We start from the raw sequence: 22894 nt of genomic DNA, 5'->3' as shown, positions 1-22894 counted from the left end.
AAGGTGGATGACGCTGTCCCTTTGAGCTGTTTTCCTCTTCTCTCCTGTTTTGAGTGAATGCGCCTAGTATCAGGGCACCAGGCAACTTAGAAAGGAGTACAGACCGGCGAGTAGCAGAGTCACTTTCTAAAAAGAGAAGAAAATACAATCACAAGGTCTTGAAATATTCCCTCTGTGATAGATTGCTGTCTGATGACTTTCAATGACTTTTTAGCCCATCAGGGTCTACTTTTAATAAAACAAAGCAGGAGAGAAGTTTTGCAGTTGCTTTTTAAGATTTTGCTAGGACTGTAGTGTTGCTTTCCTGTTCTAATGTATTCTGAGAAGTTTCTTTCTTTTGATTTAGACTTCCTGACTTGATTTTATTATGTCATAAATCTCCTGTGTTTCGTGAGAGCCATGTGAGACTTAAGCAGCTTGCTAGATAACATCTCTTCCCCTTTCTCTTTAGAAGATTAAACTGAGACTGTTTTGTCTGATGCCAGAACAGATTTAACCAATCATGTTTCCTTTACATGTAGGTCAGTCCAAGGGACAATTCTGCGCTGGATCCTATTATCCATGGGTTGAAGGGCGTCGTACATCATGGTAAGTAAGCCACATACACTTTGCTTTGCTGGGATGTGGAGAGCTAAGATCTCCACCTAAAGGAATGGGGTTATCTTGCACAGGACAGAGGGTGACACCTATTCCTCATCCTCTGATGTTGAAGGGCATTAGAGCCATTATTTGATGGGTAAAGAGCTTGTGCATTTATAACTTGCAGATGAACATGGGTTAACAGTAAGCAATTTGTTTCTTTTCAGGTACCACTGTGAATGCATAGTTATAAATCAAAATGTCCAATAATATTCCATTCATATACATTGAAGCTGCCATTTATTCCATACCTTTCCTAAAAAATATTCTTCTTTCAAGTATTTTTTCATTTATAAAGTTCTTGATTTGCCTTTCAGATTTAGGGAAGAAATTTAAGTAGCTGTGGCAAGCCATTAAACTGTGCCACATGTGAGCAAGCATCATCAACTGCTAGGACAGAAAAAGCTAGGTCGTTGTTGTATGCAGCAGACGGTTTACCCACAGGCATGAAACTGGGAGAGAGTGTAAGATAAATGGGTTCTGTCTCTCCCTACTGGTTTTTTATTGGAGGAACTTCCCTGCAACTTTATTATTGCCAATGCATCATTACCTATGACATCAGAATCCTCTAACTTCAGAAGGACCCTTGTCCCAGAGAGGTGTGGAGTCTAAATGTAATATAATGATTTGCAAAGTTTTAATAATCTAATTAGAATTCTGAAGACATTGACAGAAATAGCATTAGTAACCATAATAAATGTCCCCTTCATCTCTAAGACTGTGATAAAATGTCTTCACACATTTCTTGAGGGATCAGCTTTCAACATTAGCCACCTCTGCAGAGCTTTTTCTCAGGGAAAATGCAACCAATTGTCAGTGTTCACTTGAAGCAAATAAGTTTTCAAATTAATTGTTCTGCTCTTAGAACTGCTCCATCAAACAGCAGGTAACAGCAACAAATACAGTGAAAGTAGGAAGACAGGGTGACTAAAAGCACCCCATAGAGATGTCCATTGTAGAAGGTTTCCATTGCTGCCCCTCAGTTCTCAATCTCACTTTCTGTCTCCAGAGTAAACTCCACATTTCGCTGGAAGGAAGGCTGTGTAATGGTTACCATATTGAACAAAACACCTTGCAAAACTGAGTCTGTCTGTGCCTATGTGTTTTGATGTGTAGGACAAACATGATGATTGTGGGAAGGGATAGAGGAGTTTGCATTATACTGTGGGCAGCCTCTGGAAGGCAAAGAAAGCTAGTATTGTGGATGGTGTTGTATATTCTGAATTTCTTTCCCAGAAGATTCCCTTGAACACAAAGTTGATTAAACTCTTTGAAATTCTAGCCCATGTCTTGTAGATTATGAGTTTTTGGGGTTTGACGTGTAGTAGATGATGGATGGGTCTTCCTTCCCTTTGACTCTTCTGCTTTTGTAAAAAAAAAAGTACACCATGAAGAACTCTAGAATCTTCAAAACATGTACATATTTTTTAACCAGAGAAGAACACCACCTACAACCTACAGCATTTGAATAGATTTAGGTTGTCTTATTTCCACAATAATTGAAGATTTCCATCTGTTGAAGATAAATCGTAGGCTTCCTTTAACTCCGAGATCACCAGATCTCCGTAAACTCACTGTGTAGTGATCACTTGGTTCATAAATTGTGTGCTGGCACAATCATGTTATCCATCCTTGAGGCTGTTATATGATGGTAGGGGTGATTTGCCTGGCAGTGGGAGGGTGGCAGAGGTGTCTGGGATATGTTTGCAATCCTGCCTTCTAATTGAGAAGACAACAGAGGCCTGCAAAAACTTAACTACCTGTAAAGGACGTTCACATATTTATTCAGCAAAAGTGTTGTGTGCCCTCTCTATGGGGCCCGGGGACTGGACATCAGTTAAGACAGACGCTGTCCAACCCTGTGGCTCCGGTAGGGAGACCATGTACTGCTCCATCCTCCTCCAACCTGCCAGAGTGATGCTCCTCCTGGCTGTTGCCTTTGCTGTTTTATTTCCTCTGTCAGGAAAGTTCTTTCTGTCCTTCATAGCCAGGGTGTTTCCCACTTATTATTTCAAGTCTCAGTTAAAATCTGGCCACCTCAGAAACTCTTTTGTTAATTACCATGACAAATTATCCACCTTTTCCCCATCCCCATCACTTCCTGTCATTAATCTCTGCCATTTCTTTGTAGCACGTAATAGTAGCTGAAATCACTTTGTTTGCTCATATATCATCCACTGAAGTGTAAGCTTTTTGAGGGTAGGAAACTATGTTATTGCAGCAAATAGATGCTCAATAAATACTACTGAGATAAGAAATCAGAAAAACAAATAAGTGAAAATATCAAAATACAAAGTTGCAAGAAGGGGAGGCAGGACTCCAAAGGTTAGTTGGATCGTTGGGGAAGAGAAGGGAACAGGATAATATACTGAAAAAAGATTTTGCTCTCAGTTTTCAGGCTATTCCTGACTTCCATTTTGATAGTTCTCTGTGCTTTTGTCATTCTTTCAAAAGAGAATGCACACTTGAAGTGGCTAAGAAACCTGTGGGAATTGAAAGCATTTTCAATGGAAAATCCTGTGAAGGATTTAAGTGATCTATTAATTGGATGGAACATAAATAATCATACCCTTCACGGAGTCTCTGACTTGGGAATGGTAGAGATACGTAAAAAGAAAAAAATCAGTATGGATTTCTGTTACAGTGCAGAATTGACTTTTATTTCTTCAGCTCTGGGACTCATATCTTAGAATATTAATTTCTCATTAAATGGATGGTTTTTACTGGGAAGAATCGTATATGTTCCTCCAGCTGAAATGACAATGAGTAATCTGGTCACACCAGACAATCATTCTTGGTACTTGGACTTCAGAGACCTCTGTGAAGTGAACACCAAGATGGAATTTTTAGTATTGGAGAGATTTTTGTCAGGAAGGGCTACCTGGGAAGGATAAAGAAGAGAGCAAGCAGGAGTAGGTGTAGGTCTGACATCTACCTGAAGGGAAAGGGGATAACAAAGTCTTAGCCAGGTCATCAGAGAACACCAGAGCCAAGACTGCCCTGAGTAGGAATGCTGGGCTCCCCACCTGCATGGAGCTGCCCAGACAGTGGCCAGATGCGTGAATACCATGGTAGGTCCCCAAGGTGCTGCAGCTGCAGGCTGTCAGTGAACAGATCTTCTCAGAGAGAAGATCTTAGAGATCTGGTAGGAAGATCTTAGAGATGCAGTCCCATGACTGACACAAAAGGTCACATCTGCCTTTCAAAGACATCTTCTTCTTTTTTTTTAAAGATTTATTTATTTGTGCATACAGAACTGGGGTACAGGCCAGAGGCTCAGGGGCGGCGAGAGGCTTCACCATAGACAGAGTGGGGAGCAGAACAGACAGATCAGCGAGGTACACTGCTGAGGGGAGCAGCGGGCGGGTCAGAAGAGGTCTGCCACGTCATGTGGTAACCTCCAGGGCACACGGGGATTGAACTCATGCGGAAGTGGCTTTACCTTCTCAGTACTGTGCTTTAACCCGCTGAGCCACCAGGGAGGGCCCTCAAAGATATCTTCTTAATCACACTTCCGGAAAACTTTCTGCTTGGTCCTCTAACTCAAAAATGCTCAGAGGTTTCTTACAAGCAGTGCTTGTGCCTTTGGTGTATAGTTACCACATGCCTAATCTATGTACACCATGAAGCTAGAGACAAAACAGCCCTTGCTGAATTTAAAAACTCTTGGAAGAGATGTGATTAAGCAAGTAATTATATTAAAGATGGAAAGCAGCTGATTTAACTCAAACATGGGCATCTAGAAAAGCTTTCTCAGACAAAATGAGCATGAAGATCTCAAGAATCATAGCAATTGTCCAGGCAGAAAGGGAGCTTAGGGTTTCAGTCAGGACCAGCGTAGGTGAGGGTGTCTAGGGGTGAGAGAAGAGAGGCATGTTTGAGTTTCTGAACTCCGTTACATAGCGTCTGTAGTGATGGGATACTTAGAAATCTTTTGGTGCTTTAAAGTGCTATTCATGTATCTTCATTTTTCTATGTAATTTGAGTTTTTTTTTCTTTTTTACAAACTCAAGAGCCATGAAGAAATATAGAGGAGAGATTTGCCATTTATTCTCGTTCCATCTATCCAAAAATAGACAATACAAATGAAAGCATCAAAATGTCTCTAGTTAGGCATTTTACTTCCATGACCACCAATATCCACCAGAGAGGAAAGAATTAGGGAGAAATTATGAATCTTATTCACTCCTACATGGACACAGCCATTGTAGTGTTTTTTGTATACAGGAACCAGTGCTTATGAGTGGCTACTCCAGATAGAAATACTGATTCCACAGAGTTAATCACGTCCTAATTTTTCTTAAAACCCATTTTTTAAAATTAGCCATTATTTGAATTTGTATAGAAAAGTAGCCATCATTTATAAATAATTTTACGCAAGTGATCCTGTTATATGTTATATGCTAATTTGTTATCTCGATTTTTTTTCTCTCTCTCAAGTTTTGGATTTCTACCTTTCTATCCATTTTCATAGTATCGACCCAAGAATATTCAGTAAGCTATTTGTGTAGTTATTCTAGAATACTGTCAAAAGAGGCATTGAAACATGAAACAATCCCCTAAGTCAATCATCTAAAAGAGACCAGTTTTTAATTTTTGATGGGAAACTTGCTAGGAGCAATTGATGAGCTTTGTCCATTTGTCCATCTCCCACTTTGCCTCACTTCCCTCGTGTAGTGCCTTAGTGAATGGGAAGCTTTCTTTCTCATTCAGATGAATGGGAGGGGGACACTTCTAGATTGGCCCAGACACAAGAGAATCTCCCACCCTGCAAAAAACGAGAGGCTCTTTTCTCTGTCATTCCCCTATTCTAAAAAAAAAAAAAAAGCTATTCACTGAAAGTTTAAATAAAGGATTACTTGAGGTCACTTTCACAATCAAGGCTCTTGTCAGTTTTCCTTGTTAACACCCAACAATGGAAGCTGGGCAATGACAACTCAAAACTTCCTTGCAGAATAGCTTCCCCGAGTGACTAACTTAGTCACTGGGCACATCTTAGGTGTTTCATCCACTTTTGCCTCTGCTGGGTATACTTACTCATGCACCAAATAGTAGACAAAATACCAAGAATAAATACAGACCTCTAATAGATAGGGAAAAATATCAAGTGCCTTTGTAAGTAAGCAACTGCCCCCCAAACATTCCCATGGGGTGGGTGGAAAGAGCCGAGGCATCTGTATCTCTTATTTTTTTTCCATGTCCCACTGGCTAAGATTGAATTTTCCAACACAAGAATAATCTGGAATCAACTCAAGACCTGGGACAATATGAATTCCTTCTAAAGCAATGGTAGGCTTGTCTTATATAACTGCAGTGGCATCACAGGCCATAGATTCCATAGGTAAAGAAACCAGCCCTAGTGTATGGCCCTGCAGCACTCCATGACACTGTTGTGAGAACACTGATGGTACAACTTCTTCTGACAGCCATGTGGCCACTTCTGCCAAAGTAATATAGCTGCCTCACATGTCAGCCAGTAATAGCACCTGTAAGCATATCATACCACATGTAAGCATATACCCAAAAGAAATGTCCATAAAAAAACTTGTGCCTGGAACCTTTTTTCATGATTTTCCCAAACTGTCCACCATTGTATAAATAAATATACAAGTTGTAGTAATGTTCATATTATATGGACATTCATATCATATAATATGGAATATTATGTAGCAATTAAAAATAATGAATATGTGATTTACACAAGAACATAGAGAATACACTGTATAGTCCCATGTTTGTAAAGTTCAAGAATAAGCTAAACTAATCTATGGTGATTAAAATCAGAAAAGTGATGTGGAAGGGGGTGTATTGAATGAGAGGGTACACAAGGAAATTTTCTTGGATGATAAAATGTGATATAGGTTGACCTGGAGGATGATTACATAAGCATAATATAAAATTTATCACCCTCTCCCCTTAGGTTTGTGCATTTGACTATTTTTAAATTAAAAAATAGCCCATGTACATTGTATGTTCATTTTCCAAAGATACTACATTCCCAAAGCTTAAAAATAATAAGGAACATGCACCAGATCGTCAATTATTAAAAATCCTAATAGTGTGAAGCATTGGCAGAGATATGAATGCCAAGGCCTTGTACTTTAGTTAATATAAGAAGTTAGTACAATGGCTCTTGGAAACAGTCTGGCAGTATCTGATCATGTTGCTTCAGGGGTCCCACTGCTGTGCATATCCCCTAATGTAAGCATATCGTGAAATATAGGCAGGGATGTCAGTGCCATGGTTTTTCCTACTTGCCCAGATCTAAGAAAGCCTCCAATGCCTGTCATTATCAGACTGTATAAATACAATGTATTGAAGTCATGTAACAGAACATTTCGCCCTGATGGAAAAGAGTAGAACCTTGGGTGTCCCCACAACGTGCATACAGCTGAGAACTAGAGTCAAGCAAGCGACACAGGATTCTGAAGAATGATTCTGAAGAGTGTTCCTCAATATCATACTCCAAACAGAAAAAACCTTACATGTATTGTTTAGAAGTATGTATGTGGGTGGTAAAACTAAAAGAGAAGGAAAGTAATGCTTATTTCAAATGAGAATGTGGTGGTTTCTAGGGGGTGGGATGGAATAGTGATGACACTGTCACCCAGGGAGGGACGACAAAGACTGAGCAGGGCTTGCACCCGAGGTCACTTCAGCAAATAGTTGTCAACAGCAGGATAAAGTTTTGTGCACCCTGCTGCATGTGGTCAAACGTCACAATCAAAGAAGACAACAGCTAGTTTAGAAAGTAAGCGATTCAGCGGGGCTTCCTCTGAGACACACCAAGTACCGAACGACCTCACAACAGGAAGAGGGGAGTGACAGCACTTTAGAAAATAAAACTTTTTGCCATAAGTACCCCTGACAGGCTATTTATTCTCTCTACAAGTTGATGGCAGTCCAAAAAAAGAGCTGTGACTGCCTTGGGATTGTATCATTAAGAGACGACTTTGGAAGCTAGTGCCGTCTCTGGGAATTTAGGATAAAGGAAGTCAGAAGCAAAGGGCACGAGCTTTCAGGTGACAAGTGTTAAAGCAAACTCCCCTTGCTGCTGCCAGCCTGCTCTCTCCGGGTGAGATGGACATCACGGAATCCTCCAAAAACCCTCTGACATACAAATACCACAGGTCCCTTTTAGACACAGGCGAGTAAAGCAGGCAGCATGTCTTCATGCTTCAGACTGGTTCTTAATACTCCGGGGCCACCGCCCTGCTGTGTTTTGCCAGCATCACTGGCTGCAGCTTCTCCGGAGTGGAGGCTCATCTTGTAAGCTCTGATAAAAGGGCAAATGAAGAAATATTTCACAGGACCACACTCTGCCATCAGCACTTTGACACCACTGTGGTTACCCTTGGGAGCCAAGTTCTTGACATAAATTTTCGGTCTTAGGCTTTCTGGCTGAATTTGCCCAAAAAATTTCTTATATAGCCTTTGACACCAGTGTGGGAAAGCCTATACTTTTGGAAAGGGACCTCTGGGAAAAAATTAACCTAGTGGGCAGAAAGGATAGTCAGTGTCCTCACAGTCCAGCAGCAGGATGAGTCAGTGGAGTTTGAGAGAGTTTTGCCTAATTTGTATACTTGAACTTTAAGCTCCTTTAATCAGAGTTGGTGCATCCAGTGCCAAATAAGTGCTAGTCAAGCATCTGAGGCTAAAATAGGGAGGATTTCTCCTGCCCAGGGGTAATGTTGGTCTCATAAGGAGGTTGTATGTGTGTGTGTATCTTTGTCATACTTGGTTCTAAAATTCAGATACCAATGTTATACTACAAAAATTATTTCCTGTGCTCATTCAAATAAGCAGTTGGAACTTTGGTTGAATTTTTATAAAAAGTATGCTTATGGAATACTTCCAAATAAATAGAATTTTTATTTTATTTTTCACTTGAAATTTGACTCAGGAACACTACTAGACATTCTTTGGAGCTCCAGCTGTCCTGAGTTTGGAGTTTGGCTTCTAGCTGAGGAGCTTCCTGACCTTGTACAAATTGTTAAGGTGGGAAGTCTGTCCCTGAGTTTCCACCCTCTGAAAAGTGGTAGTGGGAGCGCCTAGCTCATGCTTTAGGACTCGGAAAGCACGGAGAAAGGGAGCCTGTGTCTAGGGCTTCTGGGTCATGCATCAGCAGATGTAATTTGGGGCTAAATCTCACCTGCTACTTGTTTTTGTAGATAAAGTTCCGTCAGAACACATTTGTTTCTGTATTATCTCTAACTGCTTCTGCACTCCATCAGTAGAGTGAGTTGTGATGGAAATGGGTCTGCAAGACCTTGAATCTTACACTCTGGCCTTACATAGAAAGTTCTTCCAAGCTTGCCTCACCTAAACAATGGCTTTACTAGTAGCATTGCCTTCACCCAGTGGTTTATGTTGGGACAATGTCACACCCACTCGGGGTATCACTTAACTGTCTGAGAGTTTATGGAGATGGACTCCAGTTTTGATTTTGCCCAAATCATCACATAATCCAAATGAGTTTCAACTAAATGAATGAATGAGGCTTCTGTTTTTATTTTACCTTGAAGAAAGAAATCGCAATTGTTTTTTCCCCTTTGAATGGGAAACCCAATGCTGTTTATCTACAGGCCACTGATAGTTTTGAACTTAACATGTGACAAAATTTCCCATTTGAAGTTTATGTTTCCAGCATTTACTTAAACGGGATGTTCCTGATGTGCTATAAATATGTAGCACCTTGGTCTTGGCTAGTTGGCTCTAGTCTGCTGTGGATCCAGGAAGGGCAGATGCTTATCTGAACACTTCTTGATCTCAAAATCTTCTAAAAACAGGCTCATTGAAGCCATTTCCACCATTTCCTGGATTTCCTTGTGTCTTAACCACCATCATAGATGTGAGCATTTTCCATTTCTTTCTTTAGTTAAAGTCAGGAAATGGGATGCTCTGTGGCTTCTGTTTTATCACTAATAACATTGACAATCGTGTGAAGATGGAATCAAAAGTGATTCCTTTTAGGTCAGATTTGAAGGAGAGGCTTCATCTCAACTGGCCAGCCTTCTTTGGCAGTATTTTATCCTGTGTTCAGAATTATGGGAGCCCCAGGAAATGGCCTTTTCCTGGTTATTTCAGGATGTGAAGAACCCAGAGTGTAACAGTATGTCTCCAGTTAGCTACTGCAGGGGATGCTCCAAAGTCGATGGGTTGCACTGTATGATTTTCTTGGCCTGCTACATGTATGTCACCTTGAAATTGAGCAGCAGTTGTGGGGCCAAAGAGGAAATCTCCCTCTCCTTGCCCCCCACCCCCAGTCTTTTTGGGCTAGTGAGGCAATCAAATTAGCATCAACCAGATTAGTAAAAGAATAGATTTAATTATATGCATGTGGAGAACCAACATGAATGCATATTCTAAAGCAAATGGGGCCAAGGAATGGGTTAGGGCCTGGGGCTTCAAGAAGACTCACATGAAAAGGAGGGGTGACTCATGACAAAGAACAGATGTTCTATAACTAGGTACTTGCCTTATACTATAAATAGTTTTCTCTGATAGGGTGTTATTGATAATTTTAAAAAGAGCCTAATTCTGGGTAATACCCCATTTTCATTCTTTTAGATGGCTAAGGGGGTGGAAGCCAAGGGCCTGCGTTGACCCCAGATTGAAACAAGCCACATCCTGCAGTGGCATGTTTGGGAAGATCCATTCTGGACATTTTGGGGAGGCCTGTTCTTCACAATGTTATGTAGTGGCCAAGAGCACAGGCTCTGGTTTGAATACCACTTCTGCTTTTGACTAATTGTTGGCACAAATCACTTCAACTCTGTGTGGCTCATTTTCTCAATTACCTAATGAGATAATAATATAGCCACATTAGTGCACATACTTGCGCCTGGCAAACGGTCAGTACTCACTGTCAGCTGTTTCACAGACACCCCACCCCCACTGTCCTCGTGCAAGTATTGCAGCTTGTTGACTTGAGACCCAGTAACAGAAAACAGTGGTGAGAGCCCAGAGTCCTCCCTCCATCACGTCCTGGCTGTGGATGTAGAATGTCCGTGGGTTGAATTCATTGGGTCACTTCAAGTGAAATGAAATGATGAGGACAGTGGTCACAAAGAAGAGAGTGGATACCAGTGCCTTTGAGACTAGGGGGAAGGGTATTGAACAAGGAACCATGAAGGGGGGGGGGAGAGAAGGAAAAAGAGGCCTCTCATCTGTTTACCCATCTGTGTTCCTAACCCGGCCAAAATGTTGACCATATAGCCTTGTTTAATCCATTCTTACTCTCATGTTACAAATGGATAAACTGAGGTTCAGAGAGAGTAGCTAATTTTTTCTGGCTTATGAAGTCAAAACAATGGGCTCAGCTGTATCAGGTTCTGAAATACATCCACTTGCCTGCTGTGCTGGGTCAGTTTTTATTTCTAGCATTGACTAAATGTCCTGATGATTGTCAAAATCACAGTTCTTGCATGCCTCCACTTCTCCTCTGGGTTTTAGGTCTATCAAAATACAATGAAGAGAATGTGCTCACCATATCAGTTACAGGCACCAGAACCATGTAGGGGAGAAGGAAGCAATAGCCCTGTTAAATGGTGATACTGGGCTTTTTGTCACTCTGTGACTCTTGTATAATTTAAATGTCATGTTTATTCCTTAATTGTTAGCAAGACTGTATTCTTCATGTAGTTTCTCTTTGGCAGTGTTAATGTCAACATACATTTCACTCAAACATCACCCCTTAAATCAAAATACCACATTTGGATTACTGAAACCACCAAGAAACCCAAGGAGGCTGATGTCTGAACCTGGATGGAGTAGCTGTTCCACAACCTCAGAGTGTCTCTCTGGGTGCTTGAATACAGGGATGCAGTCAGTCAGGTGGACACTCTTCCTTCTCAAGCTGCCCTTGGTCCGACCCTGCTATTACACTAGTTACACAGGACATAATATATGGGCCTCTTGGGTTGTCTCTCAGCTCTGCCTGTAAGGAAAATCAAGGCGTTCACATTTATTCCTCTGCCTACTGAGAGAATGTTTCGAAGGGAGAAGTAAGCTGCATGTCTCTAATTTCCTGTGAAGTTTCCCCACTGATACTCAAATGGCATTGTTTGTTGCCATTCCTGTTAAGTATCGAACCTTTCAATGAGCAGGGATCAACAAACTATCTGTTGAAGGGATTGATACAAATAATTTAGGTTTTGGTGGCCATGTATTATCCCATCTATTATTGGTAGCAACTCCTCAGTTGTGCAGTTATAATCTGAAAGCAGTCAGGCAAGAGTAAACACATGGGAATAACTGGTCCAGTAAATCATTTACGAGAAGAGATCCTAGGCTGGATTTGGCTGCTGGGCCAGTTTGCCTACTTCTGACTGAGAGTACTTTGTGACAGTTTGATGGATTATTTTTCAGCCAATATAAAGTGCCTATTATTTAAGTCACTGTGCTGGGTGCTGGAGATGCAGTAGGAGCTATAGTCTTGCTATAAGGGAGCATCCAGACTGTTAAGGAGGCCACTAGTAATCACACAGTCTGTAACTGACACCCAGGTCTAGACAGCTATAACCTTGGATGAGTAAGGCCTCATTTACTGGAAGGTTGCAGCAGTGCCTGGCACTAAGTTCATGAACCATATATGCGATCTAGTAAAAAGGGAGAGCTGCACAAAACATGCTTTAATATAGAATGAGTCTTGGGGTGCAGGTCAGTGAAGGGAGAACCCAGTCTGGATAAACAGAGGGGAGCTGATGCTGCTTCTGGCCCTAGGAGCATCCTTCACTGTGGTCAACAAAGGAGGCTCCGGACCCAGCTTCTAGTAGATTCATAAAGCCGATGTGATGTCCTTTGATGTGAGTCCTATTGAATCATGGCAGTGTCCCACTTCATCAGTTCCACAATGACGATGCTCATCTCTCCATATTTAAATTAAGGTATAATTTACATAAAACATTCTGTTAACTTTAGGTACACAATATACATATACATACACACACACATACACAGAGATGGGTTGATCGCAACAATGTGTCTACTTAACATCTCTCATTTACCACAAAAATTTTTTCCCATCTTTTACAGTTCTAAAATTAGCATGCATCGAGCAGTTGATATCATATCATTGTTTAATTAGCAACATGTTGCCTTTTTAGTGGTATTTGAAGCAACAGTGCATCTTATGATTGATAGTGACTTAGATATGAAGAAATACAGTATCTAGGATTTATTATTTAAAATACATTAATAGCTGATCTTGTTGGTTCCTTCATTTTCTTTTGACATAATGGTTAGTCACCCTACTCAGTTCTGGGCATTATTTTAGATGCTGTGTAGACCAGTGACAAGACAAAATGGGTTTCACCCTTATAGGACAATCAGGCTGTTGCCAGAGAAAGACGGTAAACAAGGTACAGGTTACAAGTAATCACTTGCAGAAAAGGAAATGAGCCAAGTGTGGCTTAGCTAGGTGCTAGGTGTGAGCACAGTGAGATGGGCTGCTCTGCAGTGGCTTCTTTGAGATATGAAGGAGTGCAGGTCGGGGGCACATTCCAGACGGAGGGAACAGGAAGATGAGGCAGGGAGGTGACTGACAAGAGACAGAGGGGAAGAGACAGGCTGCAGAGGTAAACAGGTCATGGAGTTCCATAAGGCCACCTTGAGGACTTTGGATTTTATTCTGAAATAAGTGGGAAGCTGCCGGGAGATATCAAAGTGGGCAGTAGTGGGTCTGAGCAGACAAGCCCACTGGTAGGGAGATCACACCAACAAGCCGTGCTCACACACCAGCTGCTATTCTACAGTTTAATTCCGTCTGACACTATCAGAGAGATCATCAGAGCTCATAGGTGCAGGGGTCAGCCTTGAGTACAGTCAGTGTTCGCATGCCCAGGTTGTCACCTGTGCTTACAATCGGCCAACTATAGTCCTGAGGCTCCAACAGCCCCCTCCTAAGGTGGCATTAATTTGCTACAGAACCCAGAGAAACATTATACTTACCAGATCACCAGTTTTTAGAAAAGGTTATAATTCAGGAGCAGCCCAGTGGAACAGAGCGTGGGACAAGGTGTGGGGAGCTTCCTTGCCCTCTCACTAACTTCTCTCCCCAAATACCCATGTGTTGAACAACCTGGAAGCTTTCCAACCCTGTTCTTGTGTATTTTTATGGAGATTTCATTTCCTAGGCAGGATGGATTAATTCTTTGGACACTAGTGGTTGACCGAACCTCTGGCCGTCTCTCTGCCCTGGAGGCTGATGGGGGTGGAGATGACAGTTCCTACCCTCTAATCACAGTGGTTGGTTTACCCCCCCCCCTTTTTTTTAAAGATTTATTTATTTATTTTTATTCATACAGAACTGGGGTACAGGCCAGAGATGCGGAGGGTGAGAGGATTCACCAGACAGAGTGGGGAGCAGAACAGGCAGATCAACGAAGTACACTGCTGAGGGAAGCAGCGGGCAGGTCAGGAGAGGTCTGCCACGCCATGTGGAGCTCCTCGGGGCAGGCGGGGATCGAACTCATGCGGAAGTGGCTTAAGCTTCTTAGTGCTGTGCTTTAACCAGCTGCGCCACCAGGGAGGACCGGTTCACCCCTTTTAACCAGTTTCCATCCCCAGTTGACCTGAGAACACCCCAGGGTTGCTCATTAGTGTACCAAAATGTGCCTTTATTGTTCTTATAATTGGAAATTCCAAGAGTTTCTGGAGCTAGGAACCCTGGAGGAAGATCAACTACATATTTCTCATAAAACACACTATTGCAGTCATGTCAGAATTAGAGTTAGATTTTAAAGGCTGGAGGATTTTTTCACTTTTTTGATGAGTTTTTCTCTTCTGGTTGTGTTGTATCAGCTGCTTATAAAAAGTCTAGTGCCCAGAGAGCCAGAATAGGGTCATAAAAAGAGCCTAGTGCTGGGCGTTAGGAAGCCCTATACCCTCTCCACCTCACTGTGTGATCTTGGCGTCATCAATTCCCTTCTGATCTTGGCGTCATCAATTCCCTTCTCTGGACTTTGTCTTCTGTAGTTGTAAAATGAAAGTGAGCTAGTATCCTTTGAGACCCTTTTGAGCCCTGCATTTCTTTGAGGTTCTTGGTTGACTTGTGCAGCATCACCTTGTCATTGCTCCACTCTGATGCTTGTTCCTTCAAATCGTCTATCTTCACACCTCGTGAGAAGCGCCCCATCCCGTTTCTACTGCCTACCATTCCCATTTCATCCTCCTTATAATAACAGTTGACTTGTCTGAGAGTGAGCATCCAGTTACAGGGAGCAAGTTTGCTTTTGTACTTAGATCATAAAATTAATTCCTTGGCTCCCTCTGGAGGCCTCTGCTATTATCTCTTGACCTCAAACAAAAAACACCTATTTCACCAACAAAATGGTGACATTTTCAGAACAGCAATGAAAAGGCAATTTGGAAATTGACATCTGAGAGAGGGGTGCATAGGCATTTCCCACATTTAAATTCAGCCCCCCTTTATACAGTCTTGGGAGGAGGTGCTGCTGATAGAAGTCCTTCTTTCTGGTTGGACAGGGCAGCAGCATGTTGGGGCCTTCAGTTTGATGATTGCGCATGCCCAGACCTCTCTTCTAGCCAAAATCTCACCCTTATGTAAGTAGGGTTTTTGTATATTAATTCACATACATAGTACTTATTATCTAATGCTTTCTGACCATCCTGGGGTTCTGCCCGAAGGCTCTTTCTTTCATCCTGATTTCCCCATTTCCTGTTTATATGTTTCTCTGGCCCACCTGTCACCAGCCCTTCAGACCTTTTGCTCCTGCCAGGTCACAGTCTTCAAAGCTGGTCCAGACTTACCCAGAACTGATGCATTTCTATCTAGTGTTTAACACTTTTGACAATTACTAGCCAGATTCTAGATTGTATTTAGCCAGCAGCTAGTTCCCCCACCTACCCTAGAGCTTGTCAAATTTTGGACTCAACATTTTTCTTCTACTTTTCTTAATGCTCACATAACTCTAGCTTTATATTAGAAAGAAGCCTTTTGCACTGGGTTTTCTCTCCTGGAATGTTCTCCGCCCACTAGCCACATGGTTCCATCTATCTTCAGGGTTTTAATCAAATGCTTCCTGCTCAATGACTCTTTGCTTAAAATTACTATTTTCAGAACAGTGGTCAGGATAGACCACATTTAGAAGTGTGTCAGTCAAACGGAACTAAGTTGTTAGCTGCTGAAAGGTATTTGATGTGAAACCAGTATGCATAGAACAGTGAAGAAATGTTCCAGGCAGAGTGAAAAGCCAGTGCAAAAGGCATGAGGCCGTGTGAACATGGGACAGCAGGCTGGCCACTGTGGCCATAGCTATGAGCCAGAATGGTAGTGAATGAGACTAGAAAGGGCATCAGCACCCAGTAACATAATCCTTAGAGAAACTAGCTATTCCCGTTGGATCAGCATTATTAAGAATGTGGACTCTTAACCCCTACTGAATCAAAATCTACAGTTTAGCAAACTCCTCAAGTGATTTACATGCTTATGGACTTTGATCGGCACAGCCATAAAATTCTTTCCCCATTTAGAGGAGCCTAATCGCCACTTTTTTCGCCGTCATGCTCTTGCTGCCCTCCCACATGAGATAGAAAGCCGGTCCATCCCCAGTGATTCACAGCATTGAAGAAAAAATAACTTTTCCTTATTAAAAGTTCTGGAAAACGGTCCTCCTTGGTGGCGCAGCGGGTTAAAGCACAGCACTAAGAAGCTTAAGCCACTTCCGCATGAGTTCGATCCCCGCCTGCCCCGGAGGTGACCACATGGCGTGGCAGACCCCTCCTGACCCGTCCGCTGCTCCCCTCAGCAGTGTACTTCGTCGATCTGCCTGTTCTGCTCCCCACTCTGTCTCTGGTGAATCCTCTCACCCTCCGCATCTCTGGCCTGTACCCCAGTTCTTTATGAATAAATAAATAAATCTCTTAAAAAAAAAAAAAGTTCTGGAAAACCCTGAAGTAATAAAGCAATCATTAGGCTAAAAACTAGAAGCTTGGTTTTCTATTAATTAGTTTTTCTTGTACACCTCAATGAAACTGGTTGAGTCTTCATTTTGGGGGTGTCTCAGGTTTCTTTCCCTGGAAAGCACCATATTTCATCCATACATCTTCCAGAGGAATACTTTGTTATGGGTGTGTAAGGGCATGTGTGTGTGTTTGATATGATGCCTTCAATCTTGGTTACTGAATTGGCCTCATCCATACGTTGATTATCATCGTATTTTACAAAGTGCTTTCTTTTTTCCTGTATAACCAGAGCATTGAAAATATTAGGTTATTAACACTGAAAAATGCAATCAATCAGATGATAATCATCTAATGTTTTAATGATCACATTTTTAATCCAATTATGCATGTTTGAATCTTTCAAATTTTCTTTAATTAAAGATCGCCTCCTGGCACTGCTATCAGAAATAGGAAATTGAACAGAATTGAGCCAGATATAATTTAATGTTGAAAGGCAACTGCAAGGATAACTGACTCTGATGGACTTAATGGTTGACCATGACATTAAAGCCCTCATACAAAATTTTCTAATTGATAAGAAAAATTTAATCACCTTCAGATATATTCCATTTGCATTCAAATAAGGTATTTCTTTTTCTAAATAAACCTCCCCTAACTGATTATTCGTATTATCGTTCAAAATGCTTAAAAATGAAAGACAGAGTTTGGTGAAATGTAGACTACTTAATACAGTGTGTATTTAATATAAAAGTCATACATTATTCATTTTTGCAATTTGAATAACTTTGAATTTAGCATCCCTGTTCCTCATCTTTTTCTTTGATGAACAATTAATTATTAAAATATAATATTGTCTGCATACAGCACTAGGATCCTTGAAAGTGGAATATGAGATTCATTCCTTTTCACTTCTTTTATCTAGTAATGCACAGTACCTGCTTATTATGGTATAATGGAATGAATGGTGGGATAAGTAGAGTGTTTCAAATATTTTTCTCAACTAGTTAAGTGGCTATGACAGGTATGTTTTGAATTCAAATTACTAATTAGGATTAAAGTTGGAAGCATAGTGCTTTGATAGGATGAGTTTGAAGTCAAACTGTCTTTTTATAATAAGATTTATTTAACAAGCACTTAATTGTACTTACTTATTGCTAGACACTGTCCATAACCCCTTAGCTAGTGTTAATACTTAACACTTGGAATCTTATCACGAGGTCAATATTATTATAATCCCACCCTATAGATGGGAAAACAGTTAAAGTGATTCCAAGTAACTTCTCTTTGGTAAGATTTTTCAATATAATAGCTAGGATTTCAGTCTGGGGCCTGACTCTGACACTGCTTTCCATATTACAATACCCACATTGTTGAGTTTTTGTTGTTGTGTCATTTGTTTTGTTTTGTTTCGTTTTGTTACTGTGTGGAAGAGTTTGAGGAAAACTTCCAAGTGACTGTACTTAGCAGCTCCCATGTTGGAGTCCCATAACTTGAGTATCTACGATTTACATAGCATTGGCAAATAGTGGTAGAAATGTAGGGCCACGATCTCTAAAACTGTTTCTCACTTGCAATTAAGTATTCTGTGCACCTTGTTTGTCAGTTGAGTTAACACTGCCTGTGGGACTGAGCAGGAAATGGGATTTTCAGAAAGATCAGTAAAAATTGATGTTCAGTTTGAACTTGAAAAACTCGAGGGGGAAAGAAAACAACTCCAGAGTTAATTCTGGAATATAAGTTCACAAAAGAAATTATCGTTAATGTTGGAAGCACCCAAACATGCTACATGCCTGCCTAAAATTCTGGCTATAGTTCTCAAGGGGACTAACACCTGACTTAAAATAGGAAGGGGGGTAAAATGTGGCCTGAAGGCCTAACCCATTCCACTGCTTATTTTTCTGTGGCCCCTGAGGTAAAAATGGTTTTTGTATTCAAACCCTAATTAAGTATTTACCATCCCCCCACAAAATTCCATTCTTCTTACATACAGATCACATTAATTTTATTTAAATTGTCTGTAATTAAAATTAGCATTTTAAATGTGGTTAATAAGGTTTAGGAATATATTTGTTACATAAAAATCTTATAAGATCTCTAATTTTGCCTGTTGGCCTGCAAAACCTGAAATATTTACTATCTGACACTTTGCAAAAAATATTGCTAATCCTTGGCTTAAAACAAAATGAACCAGCCTGCCTCAGCCCAGTGCTTGCCAGAATAATCAGGGTTTACCAGGCACTATGCTAAGCCCCTCATATTTATTAGCTTGTTGAATTTTCACAGACACTCTCATTATTGCCATTTTCTAGATAAGAAACCTAGCTCAGAGAGGTTAAGATGTTTCACTGAGGTCACACAGCTTTTAGTATTAGTTGGTTCCCAAGCCTCACTTTGTTTTGGTGGTGAAAACTGCTCAAGATACTAGAGAGTTTATCAGGCATGATGTACCTTTAAAGCACTAGTCATCCTGTTATAAAAAGATACATGCATAAACATTAAAAAAAAAAAAGTACATTGGTGGTCCCTCCCTGGTGGCGCAGCGGGTTAAAGCACAGCACTGAGAAGCTAAAGCCACTTCCGCATGAGTTCGGTTCCTGCCTGCCCCGGAGGAGACCACATGGTGTGGCAGACCTCTCCTGACCCGCCCGCTGCTCCCCTCAGCAGTGTACTTCGTTGATCTGCCTGTTCTGCTCCCCACTCTGTCTCTGGTGAAGCCTCTCGCCGCCCCTGCACCTCTGGCCTGTACCCCAGTTCTGTATGCATAAATAAATAAATCTTAAAAAAAAAAAAAAGTACATGGTTATATAAGATGTACATGGTTAGGTATTAGTAATTTATAGAAATAATAACAGTAGCAATACAAGTAATTTCAGTTAGAATAAGAACAGATATCATTTATGAGATAGTTATTGTGTTGCAGCCTCTTTCTAAATCCTTTCCTTATACTGACTTATTTAATCTTCATGCCAACTTAGGAAGTCGTAGTGATCTCCCTAAGGTCACACAGCTGGAGGTGAGGGAATTGGGGTTTGAATCCAGCAGACACTCTTCACCAGTCCTTGAAGTGATGGAGAAGTGAGGTGCTGGCAAGGATAGTGGGTCGGTTCCTGTTTTCAGCACCAGGAATGTTTCCTACTCCATCCTACTATTCCAGATGTTAAGTGGTTTCCTTGAAGAAAGAATCCCATCTGAGTCAGTGTATTCTCCTTAAAGTTTTGATGATGGTTTCATTACTTCACCCGAGTCTTCCCTTTCTCTAACCCTGAAATTAAAGAATTGGACTAAATTGGTGGCTTTCAACATGTCTCTGGGTTTCCACCCCAGCCGTAACCATAGTTGATGGAGGTTTTAGCTGTGTGAGTTAGTTTCCTGTGTAAGATTTTGTTTGAAGAAAAGGGCCTTTGGCTTGTGAAGTTGCTCACCTAGGGGGACCCTTCCACCTCAGAGCTCTCAAACACAACAGCAGTGACGGCATTGGGATATTAGCCATGAAGCCGCCTTTCCTGTCCCCTCAACAGGCCCACCCACCAGACCACCAGTCTGATTGCACCTTCTAATCAATTAAATCCAGGATTTGCCTTCAGCCCTTGCATTGGTTGGGGATAGGGAAGCCCTGCTGCATATATAGTGTTGGTCAGCCTGAAATGTCCATCAGGCCCTTTCAGATTCGTGAGCCCACACACAAAATCACTTTTAGCATCCTCATCCTGTTGAAAGTGTTTCCATTGACATCTGTTCACCTCAGGCTGTGACACAGGTGTTCCTGCTTTTTCTTTTCAAGTGCTTTAAAGCCAAAGCCTCTTCCTAAAGTGTGAAATTTAGATGTGAACTTTGCTGTCACGGTCTTGCAGGGGATGGCTTGTCTCTTCCAGTATGCAAACACCATGCTTAACTGCAATCCTAATATTGGATCGGGCCCCCAGAGGAAAACTCCAAGGATTTTCTGGACATTCTGTCTGGAACCCATGATCCCAAGACAGGTGGGTGTGCTGTGGTGTGACACCAAATGCACCTACAGGATGAGATGGAATTGAAAGTGATTTTGTGTCTTGTGGAGCCAAGTCTAATACAGCCTATTGCTTGGGTTCTTCTGTATTAACTATTTACATAGCCTGAAAGCACAGAGGCAGCAAAGGCCAACATAATTCCTCCTTCCAGCCAAACCAGTCCAGTGAAGCACACTTAAAGATGTCTCCATCCCTTGAGCCCCCTGGTGATTCAGAGGTTAAAGTCTAAGCTCTATCAAGCTGTCACCAGCCACTGTGGCAAGATTTCAATCTCCAGCCAGGGAGTGAATCCAACATGACCTAGCAGAGCGCTCCTGTCTCCTCCATTGCTCCCCTCAGCAGAGTATTTCAGTAGATCTGCTCTTGTGCTCCCCACTCTATCACTGTCTCCCCACTCTGTGCTCTTTCACTTCCTGCACCTCTGGCCTACACCCAATTCTTGTATGCATACGTAAATAAAAATAAATATTAAAAAGATGGTCCCCACCCCTGGAGCTCTCCCTGGTGGCGCAACAGGTTAAAGCACCACATTATGAAGCTCTCTGAAGCCACTGCAGCGCAAGTTCAATCCCCGTCAAGGGAGCTGACCCACATGGCATTGCAGACCTCTTGTGACCAGCCTGCTGCACCCCTCAGCAGTGTACTTTGTCAGTCTGCCTGTTCTGCTCCCCACTCTGTCTCTGGTGAATCACTCACTGTACATCTGGTCTGGACCCCAGTTCTGTAAGCATAAATAAATAAATCTTTTAAAAAAAAAATGGTTGCCATCCCTTGGCTGACGATAATCATATTTGAATTGAAGCCCACTTGTTGGGGATGTGGGGGGAGAGGAAATTCCATATTTCCAGCTTTTTGTCCAACCGAAACTGCTTTTGTCATTTTGATTGGAAGACGACTTTTGCATTCACTAGTTAACATTTAACTTTTCCTTTAAAAAATGAATTAAAAACCTATATGAGAGTCAGTCAGTGTTTCTTAGACAGTGAAGACTGACTGCTACTACTTCACTATTCACCAATGACCTTGGGTTTAGTTATTAACTCTATTAAATTTGATTTCCGTATCTGTGAAATTAGAGTATTAAAAGTACATATTCCATAGGACTGTAAAATGAAAGAGTGTGGGGCTGGTTTAAGAATAATGAAAGTCTGGTTTCTAAACTCAACTACCTGGTTTTGCAGTCAGTTTTAAATTGGGGGCAATAATAGAACCTACTTCTTGGAACTATTTTTAGTATAAAATAAATTAATTTTTGTAATCCTCTTAGGACAAGGCCTGGCTTACAGTAAGAGCCATTTAAATGGTTGAAACATGTAAATACTTAGGATAGCATCTGGTATATAGTAAAATATAAATAAATGATAAGTTTTGATCAACTAATCTCTACCAAAAGGAAATTAGCATTTTTAATTGTTCTGATGCAGTTTATGTCTATTGGCATTTTTGTGTTAGTCCTCAGTTACATAGACATCTTGCATCTAGAAATACGCATTTGCCCAAATAACAGCACAGCTTATTCTGCAAAAAAAAAGAAGAAAAGGGGAGGATGAGGCTTGGGAAGACTATTCCTGCAGGCTCATGAAGTAACCTGGCACCCTGGGCCCTGTCCTAGGGCCAGTAGTAGAGGCAATGAAGGAACTAAGTTAAGCCATTACAGGATTTAGGAACCTTATTATATGTTTTTTAAAGATTTATTTATTTATGCATACAGAAGGTACAGGCGAGAGGTGCAGGCGCGGTGAGAGGATTCATCAGAGACAGTGAGGAGTAGAACTGATGAAGTACACTGCTGAGGGGAGCAGCAGGTGGGTCAGGAGGGGTCTGTCACGCCATGTGGGTCACCTCCGGAAAGGGGATCCAACTCATGCTGAAGTGGCTTTAGCTTCTCAGTGCTGTGCTTTAACCCTCTGTGCCACCTGGGAGGGCCCCTGCCTTATTATAATTTTTAAAGGAATGAGAAAGTGTTTAAGACTTTAAGTTCAGAACTATACTTTTGGAGACTCACATAGAGACTAGAAATTTCCGTTGAGTGAAAGATGCTGGATGGTCTACTGAGCCTGATTCAGAGAATTACAAAATGTGCCCTAATCTTTGGTACACCATTCCTTCCTTCCTTGGGAACTACTCCCAGCTTAAAAATGCTTTTCTGCACTTTATTTGGCCCTAACTTCTAATATTCACTTCGTTTATTTCAGCTTCTTCCATAGTTTAGTCAGAATGGTGCAAGCTCTGGTATCTAGATTCACATTTCCACCTTTCTCTGTAGTTGCTATGCGACCTTCTATACCTCGATTTCCTCTTAGAGTTGTTATGCAGTGTCA

At 41.4% G+C, this 22894-nt stretch overlaps 1 protein-coding gene across 3 annotated transcripts in view; it reads left to right on the top strand.

Annotated features, from left to right (window-relative positions):
• PTPRG (protein tyrosine phosphatase, receptor type, G) overlaps nucleotides 1-22894 on the top strand; it is a 650641-nt gene that overhangs the window by 505885 nt on the left and 121862 nt on the right. For all 3 annotated transcript variants that reach the window (XM_012720264.1, XM_004676019.2, XM_004676018.2), the window contains exon 6: nucleotides 522-588. In XM_012720264.1, the coding sequence (XP_012575718.1) occupies nucleotides 522-588 (67 nt within the window). The remainder of the gene's footprint in view (nucleotides 1-521; nucleotides 589-22894) is intronic.

The sequence above is a fragment of the Condylura cristata genome, unplaced genomic scaffold (genome assembly GCF_000260355.1).
Source record: "Condylura cristata isolate star-nosed mole 26May11 unplaced genomic scaffold, ConCri1.0 scaffold00004, whole genome shotgun sequence".
Classification (NCBI taxonomy): Eukaryota; Metazoa; Chordata; class Mammalia; order Eulipotyphla; family Talpidae; genus Condylura; species Condylura cristata.
This window is presented reverse-complemented; position numbering and strand designations above follow the sequence as displayed.